A 15,934-nucleotide genomic window follows, 5' to 3' on the forward strand; every position below is an offset into this window, starting at 1 on the left:
TCATAACTGGATTTAGAATTAACTGATACCATTTTGGAAATGAAAGTCTTTAAAATAAGGGTTTAATCCTTAATCCTTAATATATTTTGTTGAATTGCTTATATCGAACTATGGGTTGTAACGAACTAAACCCAATAGTCACCTTTAGCTCGTTATGGCTTGAGTTTACTGTAATTACCAAATCAGCGACTCATTTAGCATTCATCAATGATCCTATAGTGTGCTTAACGTCTTTAGTTGAGGATGAACCTACATTGTAAGTCGACCGTGGTGTTGGAGTCGATGTCGTCTATTGTTGCAATGTCCGTGTTCCATTCAAACTATCGATATCATTTGTTCCCAGTGTTACACGGACTGACACGGGCAGTGATGACTCAGCTTGCAACTGTCGCCGTGTCTTAATCTGTAATCGAAACTGTCGCGCATTTGGTCTTATTTAAACACAGATGATTAGTTTGTCTGACAATTGTTCTGCATACACACTCACTTATACCTAAACACAGATACACACACAAACACGAAAATACACACGCAGGCAGGCACACGCGGGCATACATACATGCACTAAGTACATCCATTCATCCAAACGCACAAACACGCAAGAAAACAACGCACAAATGCACTCGTGCATGCACGCACCAACAGACAGAGAGACAGACAGACAAATTGTTAGATTGTTGTATGCCATACAAGTGATGAATTCTTTTCCGGTTCCTACAGAATTTGGTGGTCAAAATCATTTGTATCTAGCCACTACGGTCAGTCCGACACAACTGAATTCAAGAGGAGTTTACGGGTATTTCATTAAACAAAAACTTGGAATTATTCAGAAGCAATTGCGACGTTCCTATCGTTTCTGAAGCGTTGATCCTGCTTGTCATGTATCCGGCTCATGTGTTATTTTATACACATGGAACTAGATAGAGGCATTTACGTTCTACATTACACGAAACACATTGCTTCACGTAGTAATGGTTAATATACCATAGGAAGGCGTGTGATATAGTTAAATATATCATGCATCAAAATTCAATGACAGCCGGACAACCAACCAGAGAGTGTGTCACCAGCGATATGTCAATACCTGTATTAAGCGGTGATCCTCAGCCAGGCCGGTAGCGATCACGATGGCAGGACTTCGCAAGCTTAAGGTAAGAGCTTTTATTCACGGACAGGAGTTGGAATAGATTCATGGTACTAACATGCCATGTAAATATGCATAATGACATTTATCAAGTGTTTTTTCAGGTTAGTCTGTTCTGAATCAGAAGTTTGAGAATTTGCCAACATGGCAACTTGGGATCAGGATGACACAGACGTTTCAGGACTTGTGTCTCTGAATATCTGTGTTGGGACGATCGTTGGAATATGTAATAACTTTTTACCATGACCATTCAACTTCCGTTTCTTGACACATAGTTAGACATGTCTGTGTATGTTTAGACACATAATATTATGCTCCAAGTGCCATGTACACTCGTGTCCAGTGTCCACGAGACAAACACGTCTCTTCTTCAGGAGACACGCCATATGTCCTTGAAACGTACTCTCATACCTCATGTTACTGAGACACACGTGATTAATAAAATATATATATAATGGTGACAATGAATGAAAATACTGCAATCGATTGCTGAAGAAAGTAAATACAAGTCTACAACAGTGATAGATCGGAACATAAAGTACTCTTAACAATGGCTGGAGGAATGTCTGAACCGTGAACAATTGTAGTCAATCCCATCGATCTATTGTCATAAACAATGTATAGAAGCCGATGGTTAATCAGTTTTATCTATCATGCGATATTGTAAATGTGGACAAATCTGTCGACATTCGGCAACCATGGCTGGGAAGAGCTGTCTTTCTTTCCTTCTTGGAACTATCACGTTTCTTGATCTCGACACGACACATTCTTAAGAACCTTCAAAATTTTTAAATATTAATAATGCCAGCTGGTGGCTCGTTCTGGTTTCAGTCATCGTGGTATAAAGGAAATTAACGCATGACAATTTTTTCCTGAACAGTGAAACATACGTTAGAAGTTAATCATTCCGGTCTGGATCTTGGTTTGGAGGAAGTTCGGTGTCACCCGTTGCTGTGCATGTTAACTGCCTATTTGCGACAGAACGAAGATAGCCGTTTCATCTTGAGATAAATGAAACCTGAAGTGAATCGTCTCGCTGGAGAACGAGGAAGATGGTATCAAAGTATATGCCTTGGAGGACGAAGTTGAAACTCGGGATGCTTACTGATAACAGCAATCATCATTTTGACTTCTGTAGTTACTTTTTTCAAAACGGATACAGCTTCACGGTTTACAGACCGTGAAGTACTTTCTGACGACTTTACTATTCAACAAACCTCAGTCTTCCACCAACCCCCATTGTACAGTCTTCAACCAACCCCCACTGCAGTCTTCAACCATCCCTCAGTGCGCAGTCTTCAACCAAACCTCATTGTTCAGTCCTCAACCAACCCTCATTGCACAGTCTTCAACCAACCCTCATTGCATAGTCTTCAACCAACCCTTATTGTGCAGTATTCAACCAAGCCTCAATTTGCAGTCAATGACCACTTCACTACGTAACATCAAACATGTTGTTTTATTCTGTACTAGTGCCTCCACAAGCACTAAGATGACCGTAAGATATCCTTAGTGCAATGTTAAAGAATGAAAGATAAGGTTAACCTTGGGAAAGGAAAGACCCAGCTGTCGACAATCGTAGGGCAAATTGCTTTGTTCACCACGTGACAGTTTCTGAATAACACCAACCAAAACGGTATGGTCGTTACTCAAATATAATCTCTATAAACAAGAAGAAGAAAGCAACCGAAGAATATATTTTAATCAGTGAAAAGGTTCAGTCAAACAAAGAATAAAGGGGCTATTAATGAATGACCCCGAGCAATTAAATTTACATTTAGTTAATGTCTATCAACAATCCACTCACTGTCGATGAACAGAGATATATCAGTAGAAGAAAGACTCGAAAGAACATATTTTAATCAGTGAAAAAGTTTGTTTAAAAAACTATAGGAAGCTGAGAGTGGTAGCGATGGAGAACATGTTTCATGTTCCTGCTGAACTGAAATGCATGAACTTTTACATAGGTTTTATTACAGCGCTGAGATCAAAGTAAGAGTCGGGCATTTATTGAACTGCAACGTGATCAAAGTTAACAGTAATTTTGTTTAAGAGTGTCGAATATATTTCATGCCTGTCATTTTGAACATGGAACTGTCTTAGATATATATACTCTCTTGTAAAGCTTGGTGTCAGATTGCTGCCAGATGCTGTGGTTTTCAGACGGAATCCTATTTACCCTGACTAGAGTGTGTGTGAAGGTCGTCCGCGTACTGTGGCTACATACGTGTCTCACTGAATGTACACACGTTAACCTTGTTGGTTTCAATTTCTTCTCAGTCCAACCCTCTGACGTTCTTTGATCTAGTTGCCTCATCAGTATAGGTTTCATAACATCTCCATACATATCACTGACCGAGGCACAGGCGCTACAGGAGATTTTCTTGACGTCCATTGTTTCTCAGGAAACAACGCCCTGATCATGTTTTGAGTTTTAAGAGGCGAGTGATGGGATCGGGTCATCGTGTCCCAAACACGTCGATGCTCAAAATGTTGATCACTGGATTTTCTGGTCCAGACTATATTGGTCAGGTGTAACACTGCTGAATGGGGAGGTAAACAGCGTACCAAACCAAACCATCAGATATGAAGTTCTACGGAGGTCAGGCATGACATTCCCATAAATGTTTCAAACACTTCGTGTGTGTGTGTGTGTGTGTGTGTGTGTGTGTGTGTGTGTGTGTGTGTGTGTGTGTGTGTGTGTGTGTGTGTGTGTGTGTGTGTGTGTGTGTGTGTGTGTGTGTGTGTGTGTGTGTGTGTGTCGTTTCAGTTGCCGTTTGTTGAATACAGTCTGAAACTGAATTGGAGAGGGGATGACTTGATCTTTACCTGACGGCGCACTTTTGGATGAAGAATTTTTTTCCCACGAACGAACCATACGTTGCATATCACGTCGATACCAGAATGATTGACAGCTTTTAAACTCGACTTAAGCAAATGTGAGCCTAGTACCGCAGAGTTACTGTTCAAATGTAATTGTTCAATGCAATGTTTTTACGCAAATCTCACATTGATTACAGATATACAGTGTGTCATGTTACTGTGTAATAAATAATGTCCACGAGTCGTTTATTTACCTGAGGTATTTGCAGCCACTTCATAATATTAATAAAATATATAGATTTAAATAAACGCGTATATTAAATAGAAACAAACCAAAACAAACAGAATGTGCAAATTATTGATGGTTACACACCTGAAAAATACCTTTCGACGTTTGGCGGCGCCTGATTCTGGATTTGATGACAGTTGCGCTTAGAATTATTTTGTCACTTGCGTACATTTTGCTGGTGAACATGTTGTAGATCGCGCAGTTTTGTGTGTTGCACATATTCGTTTTTCTGTTCAACATATGTCTTAATGCTAAAACTAAAAATTCATTTGTATCCTGTCATTGACACAGGAGCCTTACCGAAGATGCGCACATTCAGCGGTTTGACATTTGGGGCGATGGAGTTAATGCGTTTGCTCGTCACGTTCGATTGCCGACCTGGGTGCAACCTGTGAAGCCCATTTCTGGTGTCCCCCGTCGTCATAATGCTGGCATATTTCTAAAGGCGGCGTAAAGACATACTCATTCACTCACACCGTCACTGGTATCTGGCACTTTTCTGGGCGGACCCTGAATACATGCTGGTCATTCGTTTTGGACATCAATCAACGTCAAGTGCCTTGTAAATGTATTGGATGTGTTTAACCGGTAATGCAATATAGTTGCCGCTTGTTTGTTTTTCAACTCTTTCTCACGTGCCATTTCAGCAAGCTGTACATCTGTATCAGCTGTGTAAAGGAGAAAGGTATTATGCTTTAATCTCCCGAAACATTCTCTATGGCGACTCTGAAATGAGACATAACTTAAAACCGTACCTGATACAGGTGATCGGACTGTTCAAAGTAACTCCATTAGATTCAGATAGTCTTTAATACATTTGTTGAAATAGATGACAGGTATTATCTAACCAAATACAGCAGAGTCCATTCAAAATGCATAACTGTTTTTTTTTCTGTTTTTCTTGGGTTCAGATGATGGGCTACCCTAGTGGTTAAAGCGCCCTCTCGTCATACCGAGTGCCCGAGTTCGATTCTCCACATGGGTACAAAGCATAAAACCCATTTCAGGTGTCCCCTGCTGTAGTATTACTGGAATATTGCTAAAAGGGGTGTAAAAACTAAACACACCCGCACTTCTTTCACGGGTGTTTCACATCAAGAGAGGATGACATTTTCTGGACGGTATAGGAATTTGTTTCTCGTAATTTTGTACCCATTTTCTTGTTGTGTTTACACATGAATCTGAATGTATTACATGCAGTTAGTGATGTGATTGTAGATGTGGTATTGATCTGAAAAGGAACCTCACCGTTTAACTTGCGTCATATTGCGCGGAAGAAAGACATACAGATCAATCACATCAATTTCAGAAAAGCTCGAGTGAACAAATCGACGGATGGACTCAACACCCAGATGAATATTTCATACATCACACAGGATCTAAGCATTGAGGTATACGATAGCAAGCTGCAACACGCCTGACGAAACACGATTGATTCTGTGACTCAAATGTAACATGCGGGCCTGAAGCCGATGAAAACGTTCATTATAACACGGGAATGGAAAATACAAAAGTACCCTCGAGCAGGTTCATTCTGAGGGATGATCTATGTTATAACCGCTATGTCCTTTGGTGTCTGATTTGACGAACCGTTTACTAAAACGGTTAACATACATTTATATAGTCAGACAACGCTGTCGAAGTCGAAGGGCCCTAGTTAAACGCTTCATGTTATCCGAGCTTCGATACAACCGATGATGACTAAGGATAGCATACAAAGGAACCAAATGTTTACTAGACGTCCGAAAGTTCGACACAACTGTGTCTGTATATGATGACAATATCTAGACAAAAAGACACTTGGACATCAGTCAAATCATTCTTCCAAAGAGAATCATAGCGTTGTATAAAGGGAAAGTGACTTGATTTGTGTTCTTCTATGTTCAAATCCTCTGATAAACAGAAGCGAGAAAACCCATTCAACATCCATAAGAAATCTCGAGTCGATTACAAACGTCTGACTATATCATGAGTACTTGGTTTAGTTAACATCACAACTGTACGATGTTGTATGTAAAACATAGGTTTCCTGAAATGTCATTAATCGACCTAAATTTCGAAATAAAAAAATGAAATCCCTTCAGTACGAATAGGGGTTTAAATTGAGTTACCGCTTAGTAAAAGACAAAGGATCCATGCCTTAGGGCATCAGTAGTCTCAGTGCTACAGAGAATGTTCCAGACTCAGCTAGTGGTATCCCAGAACATGAAGCATAATGAAGACAACACTGGATGCTGTGGAGATTATGGGTGTCAGTGGGCACATGTGTTCCAGGGAGACTTGTCTATTCCATGCGTATGTGTATGGGAATCTACACTGTCTACCAGCCAGCGAAGTAGATAATCCCGTCATTGGTCCTCCTGAACGACAGTATTTGTGGTGATAATCAACTCTGCTTATTTGTTTTCGCAGAAGACGTTTGCTTTCCTCATACATTCTTGTGTCGTATGCTATATACTACACGATACTTGAATGAACAATCTGGTTAACTTGAGATCACCAGGATCAAAGCTGACGTATTCATACATCACTTTGTCCGCACCTCCTAAAGCTTCGTTAGAGAAGTGGCGCCGCTAAGTCCAACCTTTATGTGGAAGAAAGACGTTTTCGTGTCGACAGACAGATGTGGCATTGTCGTTATCATGCGTATTCTTATCACAGACAGGTGAGCTGTTGTCCTAACCTTATCATAGACAGGTGAGCTGTTGTCCTAACCATGCGTATTCTTATTATAGTCAGGTGTGATGCTATCTTTACCATACATATTCACATCGTAGATAGGTATACACTTGTCTTTAATATGCATATTCTTAGAATAGACAGGTGTGATGCTCTTACCATGCGTATTCATTTCACAGACAGGTGTAATGCTGTCCTAACCATGCATATTTATATCACAGACAGATATGTGCTTGTCCTTAACATAGGTATTCTTAGCATAGAGAGGTGTGGCGTTTTTCTTTCCACGCGTATTCCTACCACAGATGTGCTTGTCCTTAACGAGCGTATTATTGACATAGAAAAGTGTGTTTTTTGCTTAGCCTGTTTACTCGTGTAAACGAAACGTGTGATGTTGTCCTTCACATGTGTATTCGTGTAAAAGACAAGTGTGATGTTGTCCTTCACCTGTGTATTCGTGTAAAAGACAAGTGTGATGTTGTCCTTCACATGTGTATTTTCGTGTGGATTTTCGCTAGCATGCGTATTCGTGTGATATACAGGTGTTATTTTTCCTTAGCCTGCGTATTCGTAAATTAGACAAGTGTGATTTTCCTTTAGCATGTATATTCGTTTTATGGACAACTGTGATTTTTTTCTTAGCATGCATATTCGTGTAATATACAAGCGCTATTTTTCTTTAGCATGCGTATTAATAGGCTAGTGTGAATTGTCCTTACCAAATGTATTCCGGTAATAGACAGGTGCATTGTCCTTTAGCATGCACATTCGTGTCATATACAAGTGTGATGTTTTTTAAGCATGTCTATTCGTGGTGTAAAGTTACCCTTTTGTCAAAAACAAGTGTGGTGTTCCTTTATCATGCGTATTTTGTCAAAGACAAGTGTGGAGGTGTCCTTAGAACACGTATTTTTGTCATGACCAAGTCTGCCTCCTTCGCATGTTTATTATTGTCATTGGTGATGGTGTAGCTAGTTTGTACGTAATATCACCCTTATCCCCACCTCAGGTGTAAGTTACGCAAAATAGAATGGAAACACTCAAAACAATACTGAACAAAAGGTACTCAAGAATGGATCAAATACATAAACGCCACAAAACACTTTTCATATTCATAAGAAATATCTGCTACAAGCAGGGTGGATTTTGCAATTGTGAGGTTATCGTGAACATATATTTCAAGGAAGTTTAAAAGACACTAGGTAATTGAAATACTTTTGTATTTCAGACATCGAGCGTAAACCCACAGCCAGGACGTTTACCAATACTCGGCCTGATCCTGACCTTGACGATATGCTTACTAGGGACTTACGTAATTGGAACATTTTACGTTACTTTTATTGTTGATAGAAACACCAAAGACACTGACTCTTCGCGTATTATGTCTCGACGTGATGTGTTACAGTCAGATACATTGTTGGTCAGAGAAGAATCCCAGCCTGTCTATGTCATACCACATTACGCACTGGTTGTTGAGAAGGCTCAAAATATCGTCTACAAGCCCGTCAACGTGTCCTCCAAGAAGAAGTCTGTTCAAAAGTTGCCGTTGAAGAAACTCGCCTGGCTTAACACCCCTGGATGGATGAAGGTGGAGCCGTACACAGATTTTTCTCAGTGCGTTGTCAGTGACTGTGTCATCTCCTTCAACAGGAGCGACGTTGATGCTGCTGACTTGGTCCTGGTGGAAGGGAACGCTATCCCTGACGCTGAGACTCCGACACATAACCCTGATCAGATCTGGGTGTTCTACACAGCAGAAACGATCCAACAGTTCTACAACCCGAGAAGCTATAAACGGAAGGACTGGATCAGTAGATTCAACTGGACAATGACCTACAGGCTAGACTCGGACATCGTCTCAACATACTCCAGGCTCATCCTGAAAGAAGACTTCGTCGACAATGCTAACTACACTGACATCGTCCTCAAGAAAACGAGGTCTGTGCTGTGGTTTGTCAGTCACTGTGAGACCCAGAGTAAACGGAAGGAGTACGTTGAGGAACTGAAGAAGTACATAGATGTTGATATTTATGGTCACTGTGGCAATCTGACATGTAAAGGACAAGAATGTGACAAACTGTGGAGTAAATATTGGTTTTATTTGTCATTTGAAAACTCAATGTGTAAGGATTACGTCACGGAAAAGTTTTTCAATACATTTGGCAAGAACATCGTCCCAGTGGTTCGAGGGGGTGCAGATTACCGTACTCTGTTCCCCCCAGACTTGTACGTCAACACAGCAGACTTCCCCAGTCCCAAACCTCTGGCAGAACATCTGAAGGCTTTGCAGAAAGACGTACCTGGCTATACTAAAATCCTCAGGAACATGGCCAAGTACAAACAAGGTGGGAACTTCCTGAAGGGCATTCCGTGGATTTGTGACACTTGCGCCAAGTTGCACCAACCTTTGGTGAGAAAGAACTACTTTGATATCCACAGATGGTTGACCGAAGGCGTCTGCTTTGAACCCAAAGACTTTTAGAACAAAGTGTGCTTTTTCCAAGAATCACTTGATCAGTTGTCCGTGATCACAGGACTATATTTGTGTGTGTTTGTCTAATTTGGCGTGGAATATGAATGAGTTAGTAACAAATATTTTTGAAGATATACATAAGGTTACAATATTATTACCTGCCTTGTCAAAAACTGGCTTACAATATGTCTGGAAATATCAAACTAAGACTCCTAAATCATAAATATTCAAATAGCAATTGGAGCATTATATTTGTTTCTTTTACAACCATCCCCACACCCCCTCCCTCACACCCCCACCCCCACCCCAAAAGCAAACAAACAAGCAAAAACATCCCGAATATCAAACCTTATGAAAACCAAAATAGTCCAAATATCATTATTGTATATTCACATACATTATTCTTTCACGAAAACAATTACTAGTATCAAACTATATGACCAATTTGTTAAATTTACGGGTACTTTAAACAGGATGTGGATAGAACAGAAAAATTGTTCAATTTATTGGTACTGTATACAGGATATCGTTAGAAGAGCGTGCGTTGTGGACAGAAAAATGTTGAATTTACGGATACTGCATACAGGATTGGCTACTGAGAACAGCACAGACTATCATGTGTTGTAAACAGAGTATTGATAAACCATTGAGTACTGTGAACAAGATATATTTGACTATCGTGTAATGTGAATGGAATATTGCCACGTTTTGGCTATTGATTTGGCAGATAATCAGTCTCGTGTCCATATCATTTATTGGATAAAATCGAAGTTGCAGTTACTGCATGTCTTCCCAAGCCTCTAGCTCCTTTAACTATTTTAACCTATCAGGTGCGTACGTTAGATGTACTTAGCCCTTAGTAAAGTAGGCAATTTAGAATATTCAGTAGTAAGGTGTTAACCACCTTCTTGGTACCAGGTGATGTATTGCGGTGAAATGAGTAACATATATTCGCGTCATGATCAACAACTATCAAGTGTTAATAAAAGATTCTCAGTAATCGATTTTTAGTTAGTTGTTTTGTGTGTTACTGGAGCAAGACACAATGATATCCTTTACACTTTGTGGCAGAATTTGTAATAAGTCTCCACGTACTTGAACATATGTTCAATGTTGATCTCGATTTGTTATTTAGAGTTTTAACACTCCAGGTCTCTAAAGGTATATTCCTCATCAAATAAAGTTCTCCTCTTCTGGAGATGCAGTCGATGAAGTTCAGTTTCCATGGATATGTTTCTTTTGTTGAGCGAATATAACTATGATTAAAAACCAGCTTTATAAAAGGTATGATAAGAGCTCGTTTTGGGGTCTTCTATGTGAAGTTGAAATGTACAATACTGAAAACTGAATACTACCACACACTCGTCCTTTTTCCTGATCATACTCTCAAGTTGTGGACCTCGACTTCATGAAACACATAATTATTTGCAAAAAAAACCCATATCTTATCAACACTTGTCTATTGATACTATGACATGGTTTAAGATGTAGTGAAAGAGGTCTTTCAACACTAACAGCAAGCACGTTTAACACATTTACTGTATTAGCAACAGATAGCTAGATGCTAACATTGCGTTAGCTAAATGTGTCAGATTTGTTTCACACGTGTCCCAATTTTTAAGTGAACATCGACTTGCCTTTACATGTGTTTGTGACAAAAGAACCCGTGGAACCGGAGAAACAGTTCTTCAGGAACAAATTGTGTCGTTACTGTTGAGTAAACTCATAAACTCGTGCCAAAATATGGTCGGAATCACCTGAACGACTATTCTTTCAGCAGAGATTTCTTGTGAAGACTGAAAATGAATGGTCTTGTTGTTTTATGTTATTTACACGTACAACTACATTCCTGAATTATAACTGTGACACATAGACTTAATGGTTTGTGCAGTTACAAAATAATAAGTATGTTTCCTCTCCTGTTCAACATCAATCCACCAACATACTCAATTAGCTATTCACCATCCACCAACTCACTCAACTAGCTACTCACCATCCAACAACACACTGAACTAGCTACTCACCATCCACTAACTGCCTCAACAAGCTAATCACCATCCACTAACACTCTCAACCATCCACCAACACACTGAACTAGCTACTCACCATCCAACAACTCGCTCAACTAGCTACTCACCATCTAAACAACTCGCTCAACAAGCTAATCACCATCAACTAACACACTCAACCATGCGCCATCACACAGAATTAGCTACTCACCATCCAACAACTTCCTCAACTAGCTACTCACCATCCAACAAATCACTCAAGTAGCTACTCACCATCCACCAACACACTCAAGTAGCTACTCACCATCCACCGACTCACTCAGCTAGCTTCTCACCATCCACCAACTCACTCTTCGACTCACTTTCTCACCAACTCATCCTCCCCACAATCCTTATTGTGCTTCCAAACAATTCCTTCACTGACTCAGTTTCCGTCTCCTGACTCGGACTGCTTTACATTTCAGACACAGCTTGCACACCCATGTCGTGTACTCGGACCTGGTGCTGCAGTGCGCTTGACCCTTCTCCTCACTGTTGGTCTTTTGGTTGTGCTTCTAGTGGGTCAATCAAAAGATACTATTACAGATAAAAGAAACGTAACAGGTCGCACTCCTACAGCATCAACAATAAAACCAAGGGAGGTGTTACCAGGGCGTGTGAAGAATGAATCCGAGCTATTCAGAGTTGCATATGAATCTGAATGGGGGATACCCAATCATGCACTGGTCGTTGAGAAAGTGAGGAAAGTAGTCTACAAGCCGATCATCGAGCCCATGAAGATAACATCAGTTCAAAAGCGGCCCTTGAAGAAACTCGCATGGCTAAATAGACCAACTTGGATGAACGTGAAAGAATACATGGATTTTTCGGGATGTGCGGTCAGCAATTGTGTTGTGTCCCTCAACAGAAGTGATGTTCCAGCTGCTGATGTTGTCTTGGTCCACATCGACCTCCTCGAGGACTCTGACGTCCCCAATAACAACCCAGACCAGATATGGGTGTTCTACTCAGCAGAGACGATTTACCAGTTCTACAACCCTAGAGCCATCAAACGGGCGGACTGGGTTGGAAGATTCAACTGGACGTTAAGCTTCCGACTGGACTCGGACGTCGTCTCAACATACTCCAGGCTCATCCTGAAGGAAGACTTCGTCGACAATGCTAACTACACTGACATCGTCCTGAAAAAGACCAGATCTGTGCTGTGGTTTGTCAGTCACTGTAAAACCCAGAGTAAACGGAAGGAGTACGTTGAGGAACTGAAGAAGTACATAGATGTTGATATTTATGGTCACTGTGGCAATCTGAAGTGTAAAGGACACGAATGTGACAAACTGTGGAGTAAATATTGGTTTTATTTGTCTTTTGAAAACTCAATGTGTAAGGATTACGTCACGGAAAAGTATTATAAAACATTTGGCAAGAACGTCGTCCCAGTGGTTCGAGGGGGTGCAGATTACCGTGCTCTGTTCCCCCCAGACTTGTACGTCAACACAGCAGACTTCCCCAGTCCCAAAGCTCTGGCAGAACATCTGAAGGCTTTGCAGAAAGACGTACCTGGCTATGCTAAAATCCTCAGGAACATGGCCAAGTACAAACAAGGTGGGAACTTCCTGAAAGGTATCCCATGGATATGTGACATGTGTGCTAAGCTGCATCAACCGCTGGTGAGGAAGACTTACAGGAACATTTACCAGTGGTGGACTGACGGGATATGTTACGACCCCAGGGACTACTAGGGTCCACACTTGTCTTGTACTTCCTATCTTCCACGCAATGGTAATGTCAGGGCATGCTAACGAGGTGCTTGTTTTCCGTATACCAACGTGAACAGATAGTTTCTAAAGTAGAGGTGTGTATGTCACATCTATAACGTGGATGAATTCAGATGACTAGAGCATTTGGACGTGTCATCTGATGAGAGTATTTGAATGGACACGTACGAGAATATATGGTAAAACGATATGAAGAGTGTTCGAATCAAACAATGCGAAGAATGTTTGAGTCCGACAATATGAAGAGTGTTCGGATCAGACAATATGAAGAGTGTTTGAGTCAGACAATATGAAGAGTGTCTGAGTCAGACAATATGAAGAGTGTTTGGATCAGACAATATGAAGAGTGTTCGTGATACTGGGTTCCAACTGTATTTCGATTGTGGTGTGTGTTTGAGATTATATAATGTCTTGTTTTGGGTTATTCAAGCTGATACAATAGCAGCTGTCTGCAGCAGTTTTTTATGGTTAGAAACATCTTGATTACTTGTAAGCTGACATGTACGTACCAACAATACAGCTCACGAACCAAAGTCAACCTTGGGAATGTTGTAACCGACAATCCTAACACGTGTCATTAAAGAATTAGCATGTTTAACGACCTTCAACCGCAAAATATTGAGTATGCAGTTAGTGAAGGGTGTTTTCACCTTTGACCTTAATGACTGTTGTTGGTTTTTGGCATAGACTTGTAGAGATGGTCTCGGTTTTCCCTTGTGACAGAATACCAATGTTTCTTGGCCAATTCCCAAAGATGTTCACTTGACGTAGGCATTTCACGTGCGATTCTTTTTCTAACAATATCTCACGGGGACTCAATCGGACACATATCCGGACACATATCAATCGGACACATATCCAATGACATTCCAGGCCATTTAAGGAGAGAAATGTTCTCGTACACTTGAAAAAATGGACTGGAGTCTTGTCAGTTGAAAAACATATTTTTTTTAAAAAAAAGCAAGACATTCGCAGTGTTCCTTAATGTCGTCGGTGATGTGAGTCTGATAGCGGTCAGAATTCAAAGTTCAAGGCACTTTTTAAAACATTTCCACACCACTGGCTGATAACGGCCACAAACGTGAACTTGGGGTGGGTCCTTGACCCTCTGGGGTGAACGTTATCCCGCACTCGCAGCCTTTCAAGCAATCTCATTGGTCCGCTGAACGTAAGTAATTTTTTCCAGAACAAATTCATTACATTGGGGCGAAATTTAAAAATCGTTTTTGGTTGTTTTTTTTGTTGAAACCTGATCGGGTGTTAAATTCATAGCTCATCCAAAACTTTTCGCTCTCAAACCATGCCGTCTTGTTTACCGATACTCTAAATACTTCGGTTCAGCGATCAAGCGAGAGGCTACGAGTGCGGGATAACATTCACCCCAGAGGTGTTTTGGTTTGATTTTCGAGTTTGAGGACGTATTAAAGTTAATTGAATAGGTGTTATGTCGTGCAAATCAGGCACGATGTGTGGGGACATGTATAATTGAGAGGTACGTGTGCATAGTTTTGAATGTCACCGAATTCTTAGCGTACATTTCAGCTTGAAATCGGAACGAGTCGATGTCTGCACGACAATCCAATATGGCAGCTACTGCTCCTTTACTCTATTAATATATATGACATGAGTGTATATCTATGGTCTGTTTAACCTACAGTGCGATATCGGGTTCCTGTGTTTCTGCATGGGGCATAACGTTTCAGGCCGAATGCACGCTGTCGACGTGAGACGGTCATGTGACTTACTTTCAGACCTAATGTTCTTCTAGTTTGATCCCGTACAAAGATCACGTTCACAATCTTCATATGAAACTTTCATCTCTGCTGAAAGTATTTTTGGGCCTGCCAGACCTTTTAGCATCAAGCATGCTTCCAGTGATTTTGAATATCTTTTTCAACTTTATCTTGCCATGGATTGAACCATTGACAGAATTTTTTTTCTGAAACACGTTTGTACTTCCTTCCATGAAATGCCTGTACACCTCAACGCAACGATATGAGTTCTTTAAAATGAAGTCTAATTTCTTCTTTTAAAAGCACACTTTCTGGAAAATCGGTTTGGTGCCAATTTACGCATATCATTTTGTAAAATTAATCACTTTAAAAATCCAGTGAAAAGTTTCCTTTGAGGCAAGTGTTTTTACATTTGACGATCTGGCAACGAAAACCTTTCTTTGAGCCATTCTCACCAAAACGTTTCCGTCCCTGCTTTGCATCTAATGTTTGTAAACAAATACACGTGGTAATCTATTTATAGCGACTTCATTCACCCCGGGACTACCGGATGTTGTTATATTATTTCGATGGATGTGTAAGCACTTTTAGACGAGTTTCGTACGATGTTTTTAACCTTAGATAACAACCGTTCTACGCTTTTTCTCCACTCAGGGTGTTTCTGGATAGGTATTCCGCTTTCAGTACTATCAGATACAGTTCCCGCCCTTTACCCCCTGGATGCCGAGGGTTTTTTCAGGCGCACATTTGAAAAGTGAACGTTGTGCGAGAATTGAGCTCGCGTGGTCCTGGATCTGCGCACGGCTATCAAACTGCACAGAAATGTAGGATATCTAATTTCCTATCCTCGGGGGTTTGAGAAATAGACACTGCAAAAATGTTGTCCAAAACGTTTGTGTGCGTTAAAAAACAGTAAATTTATCCGTTGTTTTATCGTGCACCAATAAAAAATCTGCTACGATTTTATTAATTTGTCATCTTTACGGAAAGTGTGAGCAAAGAAAATACA

The 15,934-nt window shown here is 40.6% G+C and overlaps 2 protein-coding genes across 3 annotated transcripts in view; one reads left to right on the forward strand and one right to left on the reverse strand.

Moving 5' to 3' along the window:
- Nucleotides 1-15,934, reverse strand: part of LOC137256362 (leupaxin-like) — a 298,728-nt gene that overhangs the window by 184,814 nt on the left and 97,980 nt on the right. The window lies entirely within an intron of this gene.
- LOC137284985 (glycoprotein 3-alpha-L-fucosyltransferase A-like) lies at nt 1,054-15,886 on the forward strand. 2 transcript variants are annotated; one of them, XM_067817091.1, is made up of 2 exons: nt 1,054-1,151; nt 8,164-10,412. In XM_067817091.1, exons 1-2 carry the CDS (start codon nt 1,128-1,130, stop codon nt 9,415-9,417), a joined length of 1,278 nt encoding a protein of 425 aa, XP_067673192.1. In that variant the 5' UTR covers nt 1,054-1,127; the 3' UTR covers nt 9,418-10,412. The 2 variants fall into 2 exon arrangements, with proteins under 2 accessions (XP_067673192.1, XP_067673183.1); XM_067817082.1 differs by lacking the exon at nt 8,164-10,412 and adding an exon at nt 11,882-15,886 and having other exon boundaries at nt 1,089-1,151.

Source organism: Haliotis asinina, chromosome 1, assembly GCF_037392515.1.
Source record: "Haliotis asinina isolate JCU_RB_2024 chromosome 1, JCU_Hal_asi_v2, whole genome shotgun sequence".
In the NCBI taxonomy this organism is placed as follows: domain Eukaryota; kingdom Metazoa; phylum Mollusca; class Gastropoda; order Lepetellida; family Haliotidae; genus Haliotis; species Haliotis asinina.